The sequence below is a fragment of the Mustela putorius genome, unplaced genomic scaffold, assembly GCF_011764305.1.
Source record: "Mustela putorius furo isolate JIRA1106 unplaced genomic scaffold, ASM1176430v1.1 tig00000193_pilon_pilon_pilon, whole genome shotgun sequence".
In the NCBI taxonomy this organism is placed as follows: domain Eukaryota; kingdom Metazoa; phylum Chordata; class Mammalia; order Carnivora; family Mustelidae; genus Mustela; species Mustela putorius.
Window position 1 is genome coordinate 1,507,025 of NW_025421309.1, and position 22,661 is coordinate 1,529,685.

The window sequence follows — 22,661 nt, forward strand, 5'->3', positions numbered from 1 at the left end:
GAAGGAGACAGAAGTCAAGATGATGCCATGTATCATCTTTGCCACGTAGCCTCTCCGAACCTCCCAGTCTAACTTATGCACAGTCAAGTGCCCCGGGCACAGTGAATGGTAAGGGTGCCATTAACCTTACAGAGGCAGGAGAAGTAATGTCAGCCGCTCACTCCCAGGTGCCAACCGTGAGCTTATTCTGTGCTGGATTTGTTGTCTGTGTTTCCTCATTTCATCCTCAGCCTGTGAAGTAGGTCCTACCTTTAACCCCGTTTTACAGATGAACAAACTGAGGTTCAGAGAGGTTCCATGACTTGCCTGAGGACACACAGCTTGAAAAAATCACAGATCTGGGATTAAACTCTTAGACTTGCTTGGAAGGGCAAGAAGCTGGCTCCTTGAGGAAGGGCTGGGAAAATCCCCCCAAATCTCCAGAGCTCAAAGCCATACCCTTGACCTGACTGACCTTCCCTCTGCCACAGAGCGGAGTCCACCCTGGAGGTGAACCCACAGTGGAGGACGGGAGGTGCTGGGAAGCAGCCACTGGGTGCCCATCCTTGGTGTCCTGCTGTGCCAGGGACTGCAAAGGGGTGGTGGGACCTGAAGCCAGGGGCAGGAATGGGATTGCCCTGAAGAGAGTGTGGTTCTTTTCCAACATGGCACTGGTTAGTAATGGCCAGGATGCTCTCAATCCCCACGGGTGGCAGGGGATTGAGCACAGAATGACACACAGCTCCTGTGAAACAACACTTCCCAATGCATTTTCCCGTGGGTAGCTCAGCTGCACCCTGAGGCAGCTCACAAAAGTTGAAACCACTGTGTATAAGGTGGTGTGCGGATTCAGGGTCCAAACACGGTTGGCCATGAGGTCAGGCGGGCTCCTCAGGTGGCTCTGCCCCCGCCACCTGGCTGTCAGCCTTGGCCTCTGGCTCCTGCACTGACTCTGCACACAGCCCCCTCCCTGGCCCGGGATGCTACATGCTTGTGGGCAGGGATCAGGACTTAACCTCCAGCATGACCCTGGCACAAAGCAGGTGAGGGGCAGCGTTTGTGGAATATTCCAGCAGCCGGGATAGGCATGAAAGTGTTTTCGAAGGACAGCAGGGGAAAATGCCTGTGATGTAATATCACGTGGACTCGGAGCCTCGGTCTTCTTTTCTGGGACATGGGATAATAACAGTATCATCCCACGGGGGTGGGGGGGTGTCAGGAGGCTGAATGAGACGGGGCTGGAGGCGAGGAAGTGCTCCATAAATCACAGCCAGCAGGATTACCGAGAGTGGAAGGAAGACTAGAAGGAGGTGCACCAAATCTTTGAGAGGCGAGCCACCCGCTGTGTGATGAGAGGTGAATTTTCTTTGTTCCTTTCAGATTTTTCTGTGTTTCCTTTGTATTGTTCAGCGAATGGAACAAATCCATAAGTGCTGGGAACTTGGGGGTCCCAGCTTTCCCCGCTGGAAGGGGAAACCATCCTCGACTTATTGCTGCCCACATGGGAAGACTCTGAGCCCGCGGTCCTCACCTGGGGGCGACTTTGCCCTCCCCGGGGACATTGGCCATGTCTGTAGATACATGGGTCATGCTCCTGGCACTGGCATCGAGCACATGGCTGAGGCTGCTGCTACTGCCCTCCCCCAGTGCCCAGGACAGCCCCCCCACCCCACAGCAAAGAAGTGTCTGGTCCAAAAGGCCAGTAGTGCTGAGATGGACACACCCTGCTGTCCCCACAGAGGGCCCCTTCTCAGAGCTTTCTGGAAACCCAGAGGGGCTTCTGTGTGCCAGCAACCTTGAGTAGCCTCCTGGGAGCTGGAAGGCTGGAGCTATAGCTGCCCCCACTCTTTGTGCCCAGAAGCCTGCAGAGATGCTGCCCACATCTGAGTTTGGGGGAGTGAGAACGCCGTCCCTGGGCCCTGCGGTGGGACAGGCCCAGGGCTGACTTCCCCAGGAAAGGAGGAAGAAAAAGGCCTCTGGACAGGAGACCAGGGTGCCAAAGTGTCACAGACACAGAGCCCTTTCCAAGGCACATCAACCCTGCCAGGGAAGCCATGTGCACGTGAACCACCCTCCCCTCCAGCGCTGATTCTGGGCTGCCCTCCTGCTCTCTGGGGGTGATTCTTTCTTGGGACCCCGTTGTCCAACCACTGGGTCCCCCAGAAGGGAGAGGCTTCATATGATTTCCTGCAGAGTTTAGGAAGTGTAGGGCAATATTCTCCCTCTCACTGTGCTCACTTGCTCTTTCTTCTTCACATGCTCCTGCCTCAGGACCTTTGCACTTGCTGTTTCCTCTACCTGACGTTCTCTTTCCAGATGTCTGCATAGCTGGCACTGTATTATCCTTCTGGTCTCAGCTGGATGTCACCTTTTCAGAGAGGACTTCTCTGCAGCCCTGTCCATAGGTTTTCATTCCAACAACCCCCTTTTTCCCTTCAAGGCACTGATGACGGTCTGCAGGAAAGTTGAGATACCAATTTTTGCTGTGCAAGGGCAGCAGTGCCTATCACTCGCATTCACTCTCCCCTCGTCACTGCCCAGTGCCTGGAACACAGTAGAGGTTCAGGGGACATTTACTGAATGAACACACAAGCAAGGGAGGATTTCCGAAGGTGTGGGGAGGGAGGCAAATCAATGGGACTGACAAAAATGTAAGCACTGTGGGTAGAGACCAAGGGACCCTTCGGTGTAGGGCTTGGAGTCTGGCAGTCCTAGTTCAAATCCTGGTTCCACTGCTTACTGTTTGCAGGATGGTAGGCAATTCTCTAACCCCTGGGGGCCTCAGCTTCCACACCTGTGAAATGGGGAGATGAATCCTTGCTAACCCTAAGGCCAAGGAGGTAACCACATATGTAGCTGACACATTGTCAGTGCCTAATTGTGGCCCATCTGGGGAGAGATGGTCCCTGGCTTTGGGGCAGGCCTGGACCACCTGAGCCACACCATGGAGGCCTCCCTGTCCCCCCTAAACCTCGAAGCCCCGCCCCTGTGGTCTGGGGAGCAAACCCCCGCCCTGCAGAGCTCTCTGTCGTTTGGCCTAAAATTAGCTCGCAAATTCCTTGGCTGCCTGGCCAGGGCTTCCAACCGACAATTCAAACCAGATGTTCCCAGCTGTTGGGGCCCATCCCCCCCCCCCCGCCAGCGCCCACGTGTGTCCCTGCTCAGGGAGGTCTGACTTAACCCCCGGCGAGAAGGCCCCACTCCTGCTCCCAGGAGCCCCGGCTGCGTGAGGTGGGTAGGAGTGTGGAGGGGAGTCTCGGGCCTGCATGCACACCCCTCCAAGGATGGGGGCACCCCTTGCAGATTGGCCTAATGGCGGGTGGGGTAGGGGAGTGGGGCTAATTGCTCTGCCCCTTTCCATCTAGTAGCCTTATGGAGCGCCTGGGGTATGCCAGGCTTCTGTGTTCGCTGCTGTCCAGATGGTGTGATTCTCATTCTCCATCCTGTGTCACTTGGTTGCTGTTATTATTATTATTATTATTATTATTATTATTAGCATCTTTATTTAGTGCCAGGTGCCGAGGCTCACTAATTTCTATTAATAATCCTAGGGATGTGGGCTTTTTTTTTTTAATTACTATAACTCCCATTTTACAGATGAGGAAACTGAGGCCCAGAGGAGTTGAGTAATCTACCCCAGGTCGCCCAGCTTCAAAGCCACAGAACCCAGAGGTCCCTGAAGGGCAGGTGGTCTTGGGTGTACCTCCTTGCTGTCACCCTCCTTGTGGCCCTTTCCCACATGGCTGTTGGGGAAGGACCCTCTCGGTGAGGATGTCCCCGGGCCTGGCTGCAGAAGATGGACTTATGGCAGCTGCCAGGAGGGAGTGGCCCAGCAGGAGCCCTCACCAGCCAAGTTTCTGGCCCCAGTGGAGTCAGAAGCTGGTGGTCAGGGTGGAAGGAGCCACAGGGAGGGCTGGGGATCAGGGTGGCTTTCGTGGGGACCTCATATGGACCTAGAACCACCTTTTAGAGTCCTTGAGTGTGGAGAAGGGTCTGATGCAAGGAGAGAAGTGGTAGAGGGTTTTGTAGACATAGGAACCCGTGGTTGGCCATCTGCATCTACGGTAAAATCCCAATCCCTTGCCGACACCCGCAGAGGCCCTGCGTGATCTGGCCCTGGTGCCCTCTGACCTCATTTCCTCCCACTGTCTCCTCACACTCTGTTCTGGCCACACCAGACACTTACACTTTCCCACTCTTTGAAAATGCCAGGTACCCCCTACCTCAGGACATTTGCACTCATTCTTCCTGCCACCTGTAATGATCTTCCTCTGATCATCTCTGGGTCAGTCTCTCTCACCCTCAGGGTTTTGCTGGAACATCACCCTCTCTCTGACTCTTCTCCTGGCCAGACCATATAAACATTACTAAGTTACCACTTTAATTGTCTTCCTTGTCCCACTAGAATGTCAGCTCCGTGAGGACAGGGATTTTTATCTGCATTGTTTTCTGCTGTAGCCCCAGGGCTTGGGAAGCATCTGGCATGTAGTATGTGCTCAGTATATATTGAGAGAGAGAGACAGAGTAAAAGAGAGAGAGAAGGAAGGGAAGTAGGGAGGAAAAAAAGGGAGAGAAGGAAGATGGGACAGAAGGTCCTAGTATACAGTAAGGTGGGCAAAAAGAAAGCAGGAGAAATGTGGGTGATGAACTGATGATGTCTTTAGACCCCCTGAAGTTCAGCCCCAAGCCTCCCCAAGCCTCCCCACTTCTCCCTCTCAGCCAGCAGCCTTCTGCTCAAAGTTGGGCAGGGGCCCCATTTCCAAAAGTGCTGCAAAGGAATTCAGAAGCATCTTCTTGATTCCTTCCTGTGATGTCATAGCAGGTGGGGCAGGGGTGGCGGGGACTCCTGGGGAGAGATCTGCTGGAGGGCACCCAGTGGGCAGTAGGTGGAAGAGGAGACATTTGGTGGCCCGTGTTTACATTCCTGCCCTCAGATCTGGCTTCTTTGCGGGACTAATGAGCCACGTAGGGAAATGTAAATGTTTATAAGGCAAACTGCAGCTGGCCGGCCACTGGCCATTTTGGCCCCAGGAAGCCAGAGATCCAACAGGCTCCCCCTGCACCCCTCAAAAAAATAGAGGGATGCAGAGGTCTTTTTTTCTTTTTTTTAAAGAAAACTTCTAATTGAGTCATAACCTACGTAAACCGCACGCAGCTGAAGCATGCACCTTGATTTTTCCATACGCACATACCTGCGTAACCACAACCTGGGTCTAGATATTGTACAATTCCAGCCCAGGAGGTCCCTTTGTGCCCCTCCCCAGCCAACAGCCCCCCAAGGATAACTGCTCCTCCGACTTCTGTTCTCATAGCTGAGTTTTGTGTTTGTTCCAGAAGGTCATGTAAATGGCATCACCCAGAGCGCGTTCTTTTGGGTCCAGGTCTTCTGCTTGCTGTGTTTACGGGACTTCTCTAAGCCGAGGTCTCCTGCCTCTTCCCTGCCTTGCAGAGAAGTGCTCCCCTGTATGGACATCCTACAATCTATGCATCCATTTTTCTCTTGGTGGACGTTAGGGTTCTTCCAGATTTTTTGCTTTTAGGGATCAAAGCAATTAAGGACATTTTTGTCTTTGTGTGGATGTGTTTTTATTTCTCTTGGGTAAATACCTACAAAAGAGATGGCTGGACCATCTGGAAAGTAGACGGCTAACTTCGTAGAAATTGCCAGATTGCTTTCCAAAGAGACTGTGCTATTCTTCTCTCCTATCCATAGTGGGTGAGCGTCTGGTTGTTGGCTGGGGTGGGCAAACAAGGGGAAATGAGTGGAGAATTTACTCAGTATCACTGAATGACAGAGCTTGGAAGAGCTTCCCCTGACCCTTCCTGATTCAGGAAGGGAAACTGAGACTTGGTCACACAGTGTGTGGGGTGCAGAGCTGGGAGCTAATGCAGGTCCCCCCATTTCCAAGCTCTAACTACCCCCTGGTCTTATCAGGTCAGCACCCAGTCTTGTTTTCTTGGAAGAGGCCTCATGTCAAGCCATTTCCCACCACAGGACATTTGCACTTGCTGTTCCCTTGGCCCAAGGAGCTCTTCCTCCTGCTCCTCGAGTGCCCAGTTTCTCTTTACCCTGCAGGCCTCAGTTTAGAAATTTCTTTGGAGACGCTGACCATAGATAGTTACTAAAATAGATCCCCAGGCACCTGCCTCCACCTGCTTCTAAGCTACTCCATATCCTTTCTATGTCCTTGGTAGCATTCTGCAGTGCTGAGCTATCTTCCTGATTTGCCAGTTGACCTCGGTCTCAGCTATATCCTCTGCTAGGGGTTCCCTGAGGAAGGGGCCTGGTCTCTCTCGTCCCCCATGCAGGAGCTGGTGCAGAGCAAAATAATGTCAGTGTCTCCCCTCCCTGGGCCTTAGTTTCCCCATCTGTAAAACCATTTAGCCAGTGGATGGCATTTTTTGAGCACCTGCTGTGTCCAGGCACTGGGACTGGGGATAAGAGGCCCTGGTTCTGGATTTCAGAAGCTGATTGAATAGAGTCCTATGCCGATAGGGCCATGACGGCCCAGTGAGCTCAGTGCTCCAAGTGGGGAGCCTAGTGGTGCAGGAGCACTGAGTGGTGCAGGAGCAGGGAGGAGGTTGCTGATCTCCCTTTCCAGAGGATGGGGTCAGGGAGGGCTTCCTGGAGGTGGTGACGATTGAGCTACAAGATACACAGGGGTGTGGTCAGGCAAGGGAGGCATGCAGGACAATGCATCATGGTTCTCTGTGCTTGGTACAGGTCCTGGCATGTGTAGGTGCTCAGTAAATAGCTGGGGAGTGAGTGAACCTCTCTAGGTTATGCGTGGGGAAACTGAGGCCCAGAGAGATTTCACGGCACACCTAGAGCTCTGGCCTGCCCAAATGATTCTGCCTCCTTGGAGCATCCCACTGGAGGCCACGCCATGAGTATCCCTCTAAAGGCCCAGACTTTGCTGTGAAGGGGCCACAGCTTAGACCTCTCCAGCCACATGAAAGGCTTCAGATATTTTTGCCAGGAGGGCAGGCCCCAGTGGCCTGAGGGCTGGGTAATTAGAGGTGGCTCTGAACCTAGCAGAGGCTGGAGCTGGGGGCTGTGGTGGGCCAGGCCACCCCAGGCTCCACTGGGGAGGACCTTGGCAGAGATTCGGGGTGTGGGGGGTTTCCCTCCCCTTCTCTGCCTCCTCAGCCACGGCTGTTCAGCTGGGCAGGAGCAAGCTTTTAATTGCATGGCGGGCACAGGGTGGGGTCTCTGAGTTGCCTTGAGGCTGGATTATAGGTTGCAAACAAGTGGCCTGGCCTGTTTGGTGCCACAGGCCTGCCCGCGCCCCTTGGAGCCGTGGTGGTGTGGGGCACAGGGACCATGCCTGGGCCCCACAGCAGGTCCCAGGACTGGAGAGTGTAGAATGTGAGACCCTCGGAGAGACGGAGAGAGTGACAAGAACAAACTCTCAGAGCGTATGGTTGTCAAACCTGGGAATGCAAGTGGGGAGGTCAGAATGGTCGAGCACATATCAATAAGCATTTATTGAGTACCTGCTGTATGCCAGGCACTGTCCTAGATGCTGGCATTATGGCCATGCACAAAACAGACCCCGCGGACCTGGCTCATCTACTCTCTTTAAAAAATATATATATTTTTATTAAAATATAATGTATTATTTGCCCCAGGGGTACAGGTCTGTGAATCATCAGGCTTTTTAAAAAAATTATTTTTATTAACATATAATGTATTATTATGGCTCATCTACTCTTAATCGATAATAACCTTCAGGAGCTGTTCTGAAGGTGCTGGGTACCATCTACCTCAGGGCCTTTGTATGTGCTATTCTCCCTGCTGGGAATCCTCTTGCACCCTTGCCTTGCTAGATACCACCTCCTCCTCATCTTCATGAGCAGCTCTGCTGTTACCTCCTTATGGAGGATCCCATGAGTTCTGGAACCAGACTAACCCCCTACAGCACCAGAACTGCCCCATCCCAAACTCTTAGCGCAATGTGCAGTTAGATATTCTCTGTTTGTTTACTTGTTTACTGCAGGTCTCCTTTGACTCTGTAAGCTCTGTGCCTGTGTTTGCTTGTCACTGTCTCCCAGAGCCTGATCCTGGCTGGAGATAAAGCAAATGTCAAGAGAAATTTCTAGAACGGAGGAAGGGCAGAATGTTAGAACATAGGAACCTCAATGTTGGCAGTCTGGTGGCAGACATGGAGTCCAACCCCGCATTTAGCTGCATCCCAGAGAGGGGCAGGGATTTGCCCGGACCCCCACAGTTGACGCATGAGCTAGGGCTGGAGCACAGGGGTCTTTTTTTCTCCCAGGGACCGACATTTTTGCTGTGTTCACAGTGAGGGTTGGGACATTTGGCTTCAGGAGAGCACATGTGTCTCTGTGTGCGTGTGCATGTGTACTGTCGCATCTGATAGGTCTGAGAGCACAGGGGCCTTCCTGTGGGGAATGGGCCCCTTGGTGGTGGGAGGGTCCCTGGCCTGGCAGTTTCATTTCCAGGTAAGACACAGGGGTTGGTCAAGAAGAAAGGGGTCTAGGTCCCCACTTGCATTGGATCCCGATGAGGTCACTCTGCTGGGAACCTCAGTCTACACATCTGTCCAATGGGCTTTCCCACCTTTCCCCAAGCATTCATGGAGGGGAGGAAAACTGCACTTTGGTGGGTTTGGCGGGATGACTCCATCTGTGCAGGAAACAAGTAATAATACTCAATCTCAGTGTGGAGACCAAGTATGACCCTCCCCCAGAAATGGCCCCATCCCCATCCTTGGAGCCTGTGGATAGGAATGTGTCACCCGGCATGGCCAAAGGGCTTTGCGGATGGGATTAAGTTAAGGAGAGTAGATGGGGAGCTCATCCTGGGCTACCTACATGGGCTGAATGTCATCCCAAGGGTTCTTGAAATTGGGAGAGAGGTTGGAAGAGAGCCAGAGAGACAGTAGCCTGAGGACTCAGCCCCCCTCCAGAGGACGAGCCTAGAAGCTGAGGACTGTAGGCGGCTTCTAGATTCCCTCCACCTCGAAGACTCCAGGATGCATGGAGCTCTGCCAATACTGTGCTTTCAGCTGAGTGAGACCCTCTTCTGATTTCCGACGGCCAGAACTGTAAGATAGTGAATGTGTGTTGATCTAAGGCATTGAGTTTGGTCATTTGTTACAGCAACTGTAGGAGACTCATACATTTGGCATGCAGGCAATTTCCTGCCCTCCCGCTCCTCTGACTTTTCCCAGCAGCCTTGTGAGCAAGAGACTCTCTCTCCTCGGTTTACAGATGATGACAAAACAGAGCCTCTGTGGGAGGCAGGACTCGGTGGAGGCAGGATTTGGGCCCAGGTCTGTGTGCCTGCTACCAAAAGAGGAGCACAGAACAGGACCCTGACTCAGGCTGGGGCATCTGGGCTGTCCCAACTGGGGGCAGGCCCTGCCTGGGAGGGTTGCGTCCCCTGACTCTTGATTTCTTGGGGTCAGAGCCCCTGTGCCCCTCAGACTTAGCAGAGGGACTCCTCCCCTGGTGCCCTGGATATCCCCTGGCCACCTGGAAAGTGGGTACAGTGGGGGCAACATGCGGTCCTGTGTGGGGGCGGCATCTCACACCTGGGGGTGCATGTGTCAGTGTGCGTCCCCTGGTGGGCAGTCATCTGTTTCCTTGAGGATGCAGGGTTTGGGGGTGATCCCGAGAAAAAATAGGAACTCCGGTTTTATTTTCCAAACAAACAGCTGTTGTCCCCCTTTCTGGAGGAGTAGGGCTTGCTGGGACCGCTGGAAGGAATGACAGTAATCTGGAGTCTTGGTTCCTGAAGGGTGGGCCGAAGCTGTGGATTCAGGCACTCTCCCTGCCCCATAACTTTCTGTGGCTCCCTACTGCCTCATGGATGAGTGATGTTCTGACACCTTAGCCTGGCTCTCGCTGTCTTCAGCCCTACCTGCTCTCCCTTCTTGTCCACCTCATGCTCCAACCTCAGATAATCACAGTATGGCCTTCTGGTCCCTCTGCCTTCATCCATGCAGGTCCTTCCACCCAGGATGCCTCTCCCGGGTCTCCTGTCCAGACTCTGCTGGCTCACAGCCACATCCTCCAGGACAACTTCCTTGCCTCTTCCTCTCAGGGGACCTCTGCCTGCTCTGGGGTTCCCCAAGCTCTTGGCCCGATGCCTCTCCTGCTATCGACCCTTTTCTGTTTTGTAAGAGAGTAATAATGCCTCTGCGTGAGAGCTCCTCGGGGGCTGGCATGTGTCTGATTTACCTCTGAAACTCACTGGCGCGGCGCCTGGCACGCTATAGATGTTCATGGAGCGTGTGCTGAGCGAACGAATGAAGGGGTGCGTGAATGAATGAATGCAAAGATCCGCTGACCCTCCGGAGTGCTCAGGTCAGCCAGCGGTCCCTGCGCCCGCGGCTACTACTGGCTTGCCTTCGTTTCCTGCTTGAGCCCCTGTACTACACCCTGCCTCACTGGGCCCACCTGTGAAATGGGGCCCCTGGCTCCTGCTGTGGCTTCTCCATCTGGGGTGGCTTCAGGCCACGGATGTGAGAGTGTCAGAGCCAGAGGGAGCCCAGACAGCTTCCTGCCCAACCTGGCAAATAAGTAAACTGAGGCCCGGATAAGGGAAGAGCCGGACCAGGGCCTGACAGTGGGTGGCTGGGCTCTGCTCCCTGCCCAGGCCCGTACCCTCCAGCTGGGCGCTTGCTCTCACCCTGCACCCCAGCCTCTGGAAAACCCGAGTCACAGCTGGAACCAGGGCAGGGGGATTTTCCTGCTCACCCGCAGGGGCCCCTGAACCTCCCTGACCTTGGCCCCCTCAGAAGGGAGGCAGCCCCCCAGCTTGCTGTTCTGGAGGGGCTGTGCTGCAGGACAGCCCTGTCTGTCCTGTCTGTCTGTCTGCCTGGGCCAGCGCTGGGGACCCTGGGTGGGGGAGGAAGTGCCCCATCTGGAGTTCCCCAGCAGTGGAGGGGCGCTGGCGGGAGCGGGGAGCAGGGGGTGGATCGTGTGTGGCCGAGCTCAGCTCTGCCCCTCCCCTGTCCCCACCCCAAACCCTCTTAATGGAATCAAGCTGGCCCCGCAGCAGCCCGGGACGGGGAGGCTGGAGGAGGGAGGCGGGAGGCGGGGGCAGGAGGGGGGCGGCGGCGCCAGCCGGAGCAGCGGCAGCTGGCACTCTCTGTCGCTCCACCTGGTGGGAGCACCCAGGCCTGAGCGCGGAAGGACGGACTGGTGAGTCCCTGCTGCCCCTCTTCCCCGGGAGCCTGGGGGCGCTGGGGGTTTGGGGACTGGGAGCCGGTGCCCTCACTTTGCCGGCTTCTCTAAGTTCCAGTGCCTCCAGTGCGTGTGCTGGAGGCTGTGTGTGCATGCTTGGGCTCTGTGCTCAGGGTTTTGGTGGTGGAATGTGTCCGGTGTGTGGGGCAGCACGCCCGTGTGTGTGTGTGTGTGTGTGTGTGTGTGTGTGTGTGTGTGTGTTCCCGCGTGCATGGGGACATGCGTGCAGTTGTGGCCTAAAGGGAGCAGCTGTGTTCTCGAAAAGTGGATACCAGGGTGGCTGTCCCAGGGTCAGCAGGAGGGTCGTGTGGCCCACGTTGTCCGCTGTCTGTGGTCTGTGGGGGCCCCAGTGTGTGTCAGGGGACTATGTCTGTGCTCTAGTAGCCAGAGAATCAGTCCGTTGTGGGTCTGCTGTGCCTCCTCTGTGTGTCTGTGCTGGTGGGCTCTGCGGACTTTCTGAGGTGTCTGGGCTTTGTGTGTCCCTGTTGCTGTGTGAGTGTGAGTATGAGTGTGAGTGTGTGTGTGTGTTGTGAGACAGGTTAGTGTGTCTGTGTTGTGTGTCTGTATATTGTGTGTCTGTATATTGTGTGTCCCTGTTGCTGCTGCTTTGTGTGGGTGTATATTTTGAGCCTCAGGACTCCCCATCCCTCTCTAGGCCTCCCTTCCAGGGGCCTGAGTCCCTGTCCTTGGCTGTCCTGGGGCGGGGTGGGGGTGGGTGGGGGGGTGGGTAACGCTTCAGCCAGACCCTCCTCCCCTAAAAGCCACTAATTGAAGCCAGGTTTTCGTGGGCTGCCCCTCCCCCGCTGGCCACCAGTCTCTGGGTGGGGGTGGGGCAGAGGCTCTGGCTCTTCAGCCTCAGGTTCCTAGGCCCTGGGGGTGGATTTGCATCATTGGCATATTTCCTGACCTCTGGGGGGGGGGGCTCATCATCTCCAAAACCCCAAACCCTGAGTGAGATGGGCTCTAGAGGGAGGTCCGGTTCCACCGTCATGTGGGGCCTAAGAGTTGATACCCCCTCCCATCCTGCACTGCTGTTTCCTGTCCTAACAACAGTCAAGGGAGGTGGCCCTTAGACCCATTGCACAGATGTGGAAGCTGAGGCTCACAGATGACATGCTAACCCCAGGACTCATAGCTCCAACCCACTCTCCTCTGGTTGTTAGACCCTGGACCGCCCATTCCCGGTCTCAGACCTGATTTTCCTCTTGGCTAAAATGACCCCAGCTCCCAGTGGCCTGTGAGTTTCTGGGCCCTGGAAAACATTAGGTCTCGGGAGGAGAGGCCAACTGTCTCCCAGAAGGAGGTGGAGACAGCTGATGGGCTCACTCATCACTTCGGGGCTGCCTGGGCCACTGTGCCCACTGTACGGAGGGGAAACTGAGGCCAAATAGGGCAGGGGCTCATCATGAAGGGCCACACAGCCATTGCCTTTGAGGTCTGGCCAGCTCCCCACGCTCTGCCTACACCTTTCCCAGGAGCCGGGTTGAGGGGTGTGGGGGACTGAGAGTCAGGGTCTTGGCCTCTAAGAGCCAGTAATACCTTTGTGTGGCCTCTTTCCTGAGCCTCTGTCCTTCACCCCAAGGGTCCAGGGAGAAGGGGGCCCTTCTCTGTGTCCAGCTCATTGTCATGTGTGTGTGCATGTGTGTCTGTGCATTTATATGTCTGTGTGTGTGTCTATGTATGTCTCTGTGTGTACATACATATCTGTGTGTGTGTCTGTGTGTTTCTGTGAGTCTGTGTATATCTGTGTCTGTGTATATCTCTATGTGTGTATATCTGTGTGTCTGTGTGTTTCTGTGAGTCTGTGTGTATCTGTGTCTGTGTATGTCTCTATGTGTGTGTCTGTGTGTTTCTGTGAGTCTGTGTATGTGCGTCTGTGTATGTTTCTGTGTGTATGTGTGTATATCTTTGTGTGTGTCTGTGTCTGTGTGTGTGTCTGTGAGTTTCTGTGTGAGTCTATGTGTGTCTCTGTGTGTGTGTATCTGTGTGTCTGTCTGTGTGTCTGTGCACACACACAAACACACACATGCACCCTGCATTCTGGGGTGGCTGGAGCTGAGCCTTCACTCAGCAGGTGTAAAGGTTTTTACCGCCCGGGGCGGGGGGCGATGGGCCAGTCTATAGATAGAGTGAAGGTAACTGTCTGCCTGCCTGGTGGGAAGATGGGGCTGGTGCTGGGCTCTGTTGGAGTCGAAAAGGGGCTGCTCTCGAGCTTGACCTTTCCTGTGGAGCACAGCTTCCCTGTGCCAGATGCTTTCTGCCTGTCATCTCCCCCAGCCCGTGTGGCTCTGTGATCACTTCCCCACCGACCCCCCGATTTATGGGCAGGGACAACGAGGCCCAGAGGGAGCTGCCTGCAGAGCTGGACCCAGGGGGAGCCCCCCAAGTCCGCCCATAGCTGTCATCGGTGGGGAGGAGCCTCCGCCCCCGCCACTGAAGATCTCTCTCAAGCTTGACTTGCAGGAGGCAGGGAGGTGAGGTGACCCATGGATCAAGACCCCAAAGGTCAAAAAAAAAAAAAAAAAGACCCCAAAGGTCAAAGCCATCTGCAGGGACCTTTGCTAACACATTCAGTGTGGGGTGTGAGGAGGGACCCTTCCAACTGATGCATGGCGTCATCCAGGGATTGCCGGCTCACTTGGGGGTCACCCCAGGGCACATGACAGCACGTGTGGGGGGGTGTGTCTGTCTGTCTGTGTGCGGGTCTGTGTGTGTATGTGTGTAGTATGTATATGTGTGAATGTGGGTGTGTGCACATGTAGAAGGGGAGTGTGTGTGTCATAGGTGTGTGTGTATGCTGTGAGTGTGTGCATGTGTGTATGGGTGTGTGTGGTGTGTATGTCTGTGCATGTGTATGAGTATGTTTGTGTGAGGTGTGTGTGTCCATAGGTATGTACATGTGTGTGATGCCAGTATGTGGACGCTCAGACTCACCCAGAGGAAGGTTCAAATCCCAGCTCCAACAGGCACCATCTGTGTGTCCTTGGACAGGTCACTGTCTGTCTGGGCACCCCCAGCTTCTCAACAGCATTGAACCCCAGGGTTGAGCTCTAGGGCTTCTCTAGGGCTGAGCCCCGGCAAAGAGGGTGGGGGCATCCCCCCCCCCCCCCACCGTCAGAGCCCAGGATTGTCAGCTCATTAAAAACAAACCTCTGAGTAGTTTTGCCTCTTTTTATGTCCTGGAATTAATTACCTTTGGGTTTTCTTGGTCATCTGAGCCAGTGTATCCAAATTGACGTCAGTACAATTAATTTCCATTAGTGCTACTTAACTGGGGGGCCTCAGGTCAGTTGGAAGAAGCCACTCAGTGTCCTGATATCATAACTACCTCACTCCCCAAGTCCCCATGGTGACCTGTGTGGCCGGGGCTGCCAGCAGGTTTAGGGAGCAGGCCTTGAGGACTGGGCCCCTGAAGGGACACATAGCGCAGGTGTCAGGAACCCGCCCTCCCCATCTAGCCCAGGACCTGGCTCTACTTCTGGCCTCTGTTCCCCCATCTCAGAGAGACTGTCAGACAGGGGATCCCCAGGCTTTTTTGTCTTGATGCTTCGAACCCCACCCAGGTCAGAAGGGGGTTCTCAGGGACAGACAGACCACCAGGGGGCACAGAGAAGGGCTTCTGGGCTTGTCTGAGGGCCCAGCCCCCCTCGGGCTGGTGGGGAGAGCTCATGTTTTAGGAGCCAGCTTCCTCCGCAAACCTGGACCATGCCGAATGTATTAGTCAGCCGGGCTGTCTAGGCCAGATGGGGTCTGGGGGTTCATGGCGGGAGCAGCCTTCCAGCAGGGGAGAGGGGGGAGGGCGGGGTTCATCTGGTTCCCATTTAGTGGTGGACTCAGCTCCAGCTTCATCTCAGGCACGAGGGTCCCTCCACCCCCTCCCAGGCCTCCAGGCCCTGCTTTGTGCCTTGACGTAAGGGTTAGCCACGCTCCTGACATCCAAGCCCTCTGCTGAGCTCATGGAGTTTGGAAGCTTCAAAATGCACGAGTCTCCTGGAGAAGGGTACTGGGACCACAGAAGGGCCAGGGGCGGGTGGGGAGGGTCCTCCGAAGAGAAGGGGTCGGCTGCCTCCATTGCTCCATTTCTTACTTACTCCCAGCCCGACTGACAATTTCACCCTCCGTGCCTAGCCCCAAACCCCTGCTCTTGCCTGACAGTGACTTCCCTCCTCTGAGCCTCAGGTTCCATACCTGGAACCTGGGGATAATAATAGTACCTCCCCCCTTTGGGTGGTTCCCAGGATTCGGTGTAATTCTACTTAAGAAACTCAAAATAGTATTTGGCACTTGGTAAGCCACGAAAGGGTAAATTATTATTAATTCAGCCAAGGTGCATTTATGGAGCACTTAACGGTATGCCAGATAGGGTCCGGAAACCCTGAGGGTGCTGAGGTAAATAAGAGTCAGTCCCCACCCTCCAGGGCCTTAGGGCGAAGTGGGGTGCCTCAGTGGGATGGTCTCAGGATGAAGTGGAGGGGCAGACAAGGACCCCATGTAGAGCGAACGGGGTCCAGGGAAGCGGCCCCGGCTAGGATCTGCTCTGTGTCCCCAGACGCCCCAGAGTTCTACCCCGCACTCTCTCCTGCCTCGCTGCCCACAGGTCTCCGACAGGATGGTGTCGGCGGCAGTGCCCAGGCTGGTGGTCTCTCTGTTGCTGCTCCTCAGGGCGCTGCCCATGGTGGCCTACTCTGCAACCCTGCAAGCCGCCTATCTGGAGGACACAGGGGGCAGCGGGGAGGCCGAGGGCTCGTCGGCCTCGTCCCCAAGCCTCCCACCGCCCCGGACGCCGGCCCTCAGCCCCACGTCGCTGGGGCCCCCGCCCACGCCCCTGGCAGGCCCCAAGCCCCCCACCAACTTCCTGGATGGCATCGTGGACTTCTTCCGCCAGTATGTGATGCTCATCGCCGTGGTGGGCTCCCTGGTGTTCCTGCTCATGTTCATTGTCTGCGCCGCGCTCATCACCCGCCAGAAGCACAAGGCTTCGGCCTACTACCCCTCGTCTTTCCCCAAGAAGAAGTATGTGGACCAGAGTGACCGGGCCGGCGGCCCGCGGGCCTTCAGTGAGGTCCCCGACCGGGCTCCCGATGGCCGGCCCGAGGAGGCTCTGGATTCATCCCAGCAGCTCCAGGCTGACATCCTCGCTGCCACCCAGAACCTCAAGTCGCCCGCCAGAGCGGCGCTGGGGGGCGGAGACGGAGCCCGGATGGAGAGCAAGTCCGAGGGAGAGGAGAGCGGAGGCCGGGAGGCGGACCAGGAGGCCCAGGGATGCGGGAGCCCGGCAGCAGAGGAGAAACCAAAACCGGAGGGGCAGGAGGAGCCAAGCCCCGTGGTAGAGGAAGGAGTGTGGGAGGCCGGTCAAGGCCAAGGTGAGCCCGGAGAGGCTCCTTTGTTAGCGCAGGATGCCAGGGGTGCCGCTGATCCCCCTGAGAGCCCCTGTGCTTGCAGTGTTGTCCCCAAGGTCTAACAGGCCTCTGGGGCTGCCGGCCCTGACTGTTGGACCCCTTGTGGTCACCTCTGTGGGTGTGGAAAGGCCCTTGTCCCTTACGGCTCCCTGACACCCCTCCTTGGCCACCCCTGACAGCAGGCAGAGATGCTGGTCTCTGGTGTACCCCAAGAATCTCCCCAGGCTCCAGGACCGTTTGCTCATGTGGCCCCAAAGGGCTGCATTCCAAACAGCGCCTCTGGGGAGGGGGAATGGGAAGGATCCCCATTATATCTGTGATGCTGCATCCCACACAATTGGCCCCATCACTCAGGCAAACATAGGCCGCAAGTCCCCTGTGACGGTGCCAACATTGTCGCTTTTCCATGGAGGTAGGGAAGACACGTCAGAGTAACTAGGAGTTTGGGACAAGGGTGAATGGGACCTGCTGAGGCCCCTAGGGTTGGGAGCAGTGATAGTGACCGCATTAATGGGCCTGGGGAGGCAGGAAGTTTCCAAGGGGCCTGTGCACACATCACGACAGGTCCCTAAGTGAGCCTGTCCAGGGCTGGGTTCCCCGAGCTACTCAGTGGAAAAAGGATTTGGGGGGCCAGTGAGTTGAGGAGACACTGCCTCTCTGCTCCCTGTATCCCCTCTTAGAGCACCCCAGGGCTCTGCAAATACTTCAGTAAACGCCCCTGTGGAATCTGGTTTTAACCACAGAGCACTTTTTTTTTTTTTTTTTTTTTTTTTACAGCTACAGAGTAAAGTCTCGCAGAGCACATTCTGGAAATTACTGCCCCAAATGTTCCTGAAGGTGCCCCCCAGTTTGCGGTCGCTCTGGAGTTAGGGGCGTGGGTCCAGGGGCTCAGACCCGCCCAAGCTCTGCCAAGCATCTCTGTCTGGGGACGAATTTCTCATCCCGTTACTGCTACGGGCATGGGATGAATGAATTGAACCTTTTTTGTCAGGCCTCCAAGGCTGCCCAGAAGCTAGGGGGCTGTGTGTGAGGGGGCCCCACTCTAGGGGGAGTGAGAAAGGGTAGGGAAGGGTTCCTAACGCCCAGCTTAGAGCAGGGGAGCCCTGGCCCCCAACCCTTTGCTCACGTGTGTTGTCTGGCAGCCTGTGCTCACAGCATTTTTAAACCTTTGACAAGGGAGCCTGCGCTCCGTCCTGATTTGGGGAGGCTCTGGGGGTGTTCCTCTTCCTCATCCCTCCATCTGGCACACCCCTGCCAACCTCTGCACAACTTTTTAGGTGCTGAGATGTAGCAAACCAGCACAATAAACCTTTATTCTGGCCTGAGTGTTGCTGGTTTTCTGAGGGAGGAATGAGTCTGCTCATGGGGGTGGGGGCGGGGTATTTCTTCTGGGCTGTTCCATGGCGTGGGGTAGCTTTCTGGGGGAGACGCATTAGGCAGGCCCAAGAAGCTGAATGAGATGATTCGTGAAAGGAGGGCAGAACGGGATCCCCCCTGGGAATGTGGCAGGAGCTCTTGCCCCCAAGGCTGAGTCCAGCCCTGGGCTTACGGCCATGCAGACCTGGCCTCCAAGAGCAGTTCTGTGATGCACCGTGGCTACAGGAGATCTACCCGCCTCCTTCTCCGGGGAACACGAGCCCAGTCTCCCGGTTCAGTCTCCCATCCTCTGGCAGAGTGGCAGAGGACTAGAACAGGGCTCACAGGCAATGCCACACTCCTGGCACCCTTGGCCTGGGGTGGGAGGCGGCCTTGGCCTGTGTCTCCTCACTCACCAGGCTCCTCCTTGCCTTTGATGGCAAGTTCCTGAGGCCATGGCCCCCCGCCCCCTTCCCTGGAGTTGCCAGCTGGAATCCAGATGTGGCTGGGCTGGGAGCATGGGCTGGATCCCCCGGAGTGATGGGGGCAGGGAGGCCACCCCCCCCAATCCCTCTCCTCCGCTGACCCCACATCCCTTCAGAGGGGGCGGGGTTTGAGTTTCATAACACACAATGGCCTCTGTCTCTCGCAGCGGGGAAGGGCCCTCCTTTTCTCAGCCCAGACCGGCTCCCGCCCAAGAATGTAGGGAAAATCCAATGTAAATCCCTGAATGCTGTGTGGCTCTGACCAAATCACTCAACCTCTCTGTGTGTGACCGCTCCTGCAGGGTCCTAGGTGATTGGAGGTGGCTGGGGTATGCAATGACCTTCTGCATAGCAGGTAAAACTCAGGTAAGACAGAAGCAGATGTTAGAGATTCCTGGGGAACAGGCACGGATGACTTTGCAATCAGCGGCTTCCAGGTCAGTGGCTCCCCAGTAATTGTCAACAGGGTCCGCTGGAGGACATGAAGTATGAGGCCTTAGTTACGGCCCGTGTCCTGTGGGACTGATGGGGGCGGGGACTCAGGAGGTAGTTCAAGCTCTGAACCGGCATCAACCTCTCCCTCACCTCTGAGCTTTAACAATTACTATTCCCTCTGCCTAAGACACCCTTCCACCCCACTCCTTGTCCAGCTAACTCCCCCTTCTCCTTTACCTTCCAGCCTAGAAGTCCCCTGCTCTCCCCGACAGCACCCACCCAGACTCCCCTGCGCTCAACACCACTCCTAACTGTTCACAGCTCATGAACATCTGTGACATCCCGGGCCCTGCTCTGAGCCCTGAATGTCATTTACTCGTTGAGACTCCCAACCGGGGAGAGGGACCCGCTGTTCTCATGTCGCAGAGGGGGCGTCCGTTGCCTAGGTCCCAGAGCCAGGATCCCAGCCCCATCGTCTGATTCTGGAGTGAGTCCTCCACGGCTTGGACAGCTGCTTGGATGAATGAATGAAGCCTTTGCGCAGGAGAGACCAAGGCCTCACTCCTGCTTACAGGCCCTCCAGGGTGCTCCCACATTTTTGACAGAGTTAAAGAGGGGCCTTCTGTGGGCACACATCTGGCGGGGCACCAGCGGAGGGCGAGCCTGGGGGGAGGTGGGCTGAGGGCCTGTATAGGCTGGGGCTGGGCAAGGGGGAGACCTGAGCTGGAGGGTGGGTGTGGGGGGCTCCACTGTTCCCAGGGATCCGGGAATCTGCCAGGTCTGAACAGGCCCCCACTGTCCCAGGGCTTGTAAAACCACACAGCTGCCCTCAGCCTGGGGGTCTGTTCCCGGGCCAGGCCTGCTGCTTCTCTCCCTAGAAAACGAGGGGCAGGGGGAACAAAATCACCTAAAGACACAGCCTCTAGCTCAGCGTGGAAATGGGGGCCTTCTGGGGAAGTGTGCTGGGGGTCTGTGGGGTGCTGGAGGGACTTCTTCCATGTGCTGTGACTTTCTCTGATCAGCCCGAGGGGCTGGGCATTCGCTGGCTGGGGGTGATGTCTAAGGCAGGAGCAGGAGGGGCAGAACTCAGGTCTCAGGGCACATCGTCTTGAACCTCTTGGGGTGGTTTATGTAGTTTGGGCCTGGGGTGTAGGGACTGAGGAGGGGGAGACTGCCAGTGTCCATGCCAGCTCTACCCCTTTTTAGCTGTGCAGCCTTGGGTGAATGGCCTCACCTCTCTGGGCTTTCATTTCCTTGAGCATAAAGAGATGATCCTACTCTACCTGGCAGGGGTCTCAGCCAGCAGGCTGGGGTTGTCTGAGAGCTTTGTAATGTCGTGACTCCCGGGCGCCACCCAGACCATTTATTTATTTATTTGTTTTATTTATTCCTTCCTTCCTTATTCATTGATTCATTCAGGGCTCGAACTCATGCCCCCAAATTCAAGAGTCGCGGGCTCTACCGACCGAATTAGCAAGGCACCCCCCTCACCCAGACCGATGACATCAGAGTGTCCGAGGGTATGGCAGGGCAACTGTCATGGCCTGGGGGGCTGTCCACCACTGTCCCCCCAACACGGGGCCAGGTCCTGGCACGCAGTAGGTGCCCTGCAAGTGCGCATGTGTGCATGCGTCTGCGGCTGAGGGAAGCCCTCTGTGCCAGTGCACCCGTGTCCCCTCTTAACCCTCCCCACACTCTCTACAGAGACATGAGCAATCTCATGATCCCCTACTTTGCAGATGAGGAACCAGGGTGCAGAGGCTTGGCCCATGTCACACAGATGGGCATAACTGGGATTTGAACCCCGGGCCTGGCCAGCTCCTTAAGTGGGGCTTTTCGCCCTGAGCCTCCTGCTTCATGTTAAGAACCTGTTTGTGGGTGCAAAGGCTGAGCCTTGATACTGGTGTTGGGTGTCTGTTGCATTTCATCACAGGGCCCACCCTCCCCCTCGGGGTGTTGGCCGTGACTGCCCAGTGCCGGGGGGCCCTCCTGTCTCTGTGCTCATGCATAGAGCCTCGGGCCCCCCGAGTCTGTCCCAGCGGGTATTAATCAGCAACATAGGTTCCAAAGTGCCCAAAGAGCAGCTGCCAGGGTCAGAGACTCTGGTTCCCAGCCTCAGACTCTAGTGAGCACCTACTGTGTGCCAGGTACTGAGAACAAATCATTGGCTGTAAATGAGAGGAGGAGATGAATCAAAGAATCATCTAGATGCAGTCACGGTGATTGGTAACAGGAAGGGCTGCCATATATAAATGCACTCTGGTGCGCGTCTGGCGCTTTCCTGACGCCAGATTTTCTGCTCTATGGAGGCATAATTGACACGCAGTAACTGCACATATTTAAAATGTGCAACTTGATAATTTGGATAGATGAGTAAATTCATGAAGCCATCGTCAGTCAAGATAACAGACATATCCATCTCCTCTGACCATCTCCTCCTACCTCTTTGCAATCTCTGTGGGCTGTTCCCCCCCAACCTCCGTCCCTAGACCACTATTGATCTGCCCTCTGTCCTTATGACTCATTTTTATTTTCTGAAATTTTATAAATGGAATCATATAGGGACGCCTGGGTGGTCAATGGGTTAAGCAGCTGCCTTTGGCTCAGGTCCTGGGTTCTAGGGTCCTGGGTTTGAGTCCCATATTGGGCTCCCTGCTAGGCAGGGAGCATGCTTCTCGCTCTGCCCCTCTCCCTGCTTGTGCTCTCTCTTAGACAAATAAGTGAATAAAAATATTTTTTAAAAAAATGGAACCACACAGCGTACTCCTTTTGTCTGGCTTTTTGCACACAGCACTGTTCTGAGATTTATTCATGTTATGGTGTATATTAATATTTCACTGCTTTTTACTGTGGAGTAGAGTTCCCTTGAATGGACATACCATAATTTGTTTATTCTTTCACCTGCTGATGGACGTTTTCATGGTTTTCCAGGTTGTGGCTGTTACAAATAAAACTGCTGGGAGCTACCAATGTCCATTTATTTTATCCTTCCAACCTTTTTAATGAGAAGGTTGTTATTTCTCTCCATTTTACAGATTAAACCAACAGACTCAGAGAGGTCAAGTAACTTGTCTAAGGTCACACAGCCAGGAGTGGGAGCACTGAACCTCGAAGTGGGAATATTTGAGATCACTTATTGTAGGGAACTTCTGAAGCTCAGAGGGTCTCAGAAATCCTGACCTAGACCAGCCTCCTGCATTTCATCTTAGACATCCGAGGACCAGACAGGGACTGGGACCCATTCAGAGCTGACCAGGAATCCAGTTCTCTGGTGGGCAGTCTTGTGCTGTGTCTAGCTCTTCTCTGTTTAGCTCTGGCTCTGCGTCTGGTGTTGGGGAAGAAGCAGGCTGATGTGGAGTGGGACAGGGATTTGTCCTTTTTTCAAGTGGTTTTAATTTCAGGATTCCTCCGGCTGCTCAGAAATAGCAGGAAGGATTTGGCATTGGCTCCAAGGCCCAGGGGTCCTCTGCAGCTGCTCTCCCCTCCCTAAACGGGTCCCGGGTTTACAGTGGCAGCTGCAAAGTATAAAATAGTGCTGCTCATAAATCTGCTCTTGCCAGGGTCCCTGATGTCAGAGGCTCTGCAGTGCCCAGCATGGGCATCCTGCCACTGGACGGGGCCCCACAGGGACACCCCGGGTGTGCCCTGGAAGACTGGAGGGTCCAGGTCTGTGGGTGGCCACCTGCGACCTCTGCCTTAGGGTTTGGAGAACCGGACTCACTTAGGGGGTTTGGAGGGGGGAAAGGGACTGAGATTGTGCAGGGGAGGAAAATTGGGGACAGCAAGGGAG

At 55.5% G+C, this 22,661-nt stretch overlaps 1 protein-coding gene across 4 annotated transcripts; it reads left to right on the plus strand.

Annotated features, from left to right (window-relative positions):
* Window positions 1-3,111: 3,111 nt before the first annotated feature.
* TMEM119 (transmembrane protein 119) lies at window positions 3,112-21,480 on the plus strand. Of its 4 annotated transcripts, none has more exons than XM_004779084.3 (3): window positions 10,998-11,154; window positions 15,794-16,559; window positions 19,116-21,480. In XM_004779084.3, the coding sequence occupies exons 2-3, from the start codon at window positions 15,806-15,808 to the stop codon at window positions 19,118-19,120; spliced, it is 759 nt and encodes a 252-aa protein (XP_004779141.1). In that variant the 5' UTR covers window positions 10,998-11,154; window positions 15,794-15,805; the 3' UTR covers window positions 19,121-21,480. The 4 variants fall into 4 exon arrangements, with proteins under 4 accessions (XP_004779139.1, XP_004779141.1, XP_004779140.1 ...); XM_004779083.3 differs by lacking the exon at window positions 19,116-21,480 and adding an exon at window positions 17,373-17,920 and having other exon boundaries at window positions 10,999-11,154; XM_004779082.3 differs by lacking the exons at window positions 10,998-11,154; window positions 19,116-21,480 and adding an exon at window positions 3,112-3,210 and having other exon boundaries at window positions 15,794-17,369.
* The last annotated feature ends 1,181 nt before the right edge of the window (window positions 21,481-22,661 follow it).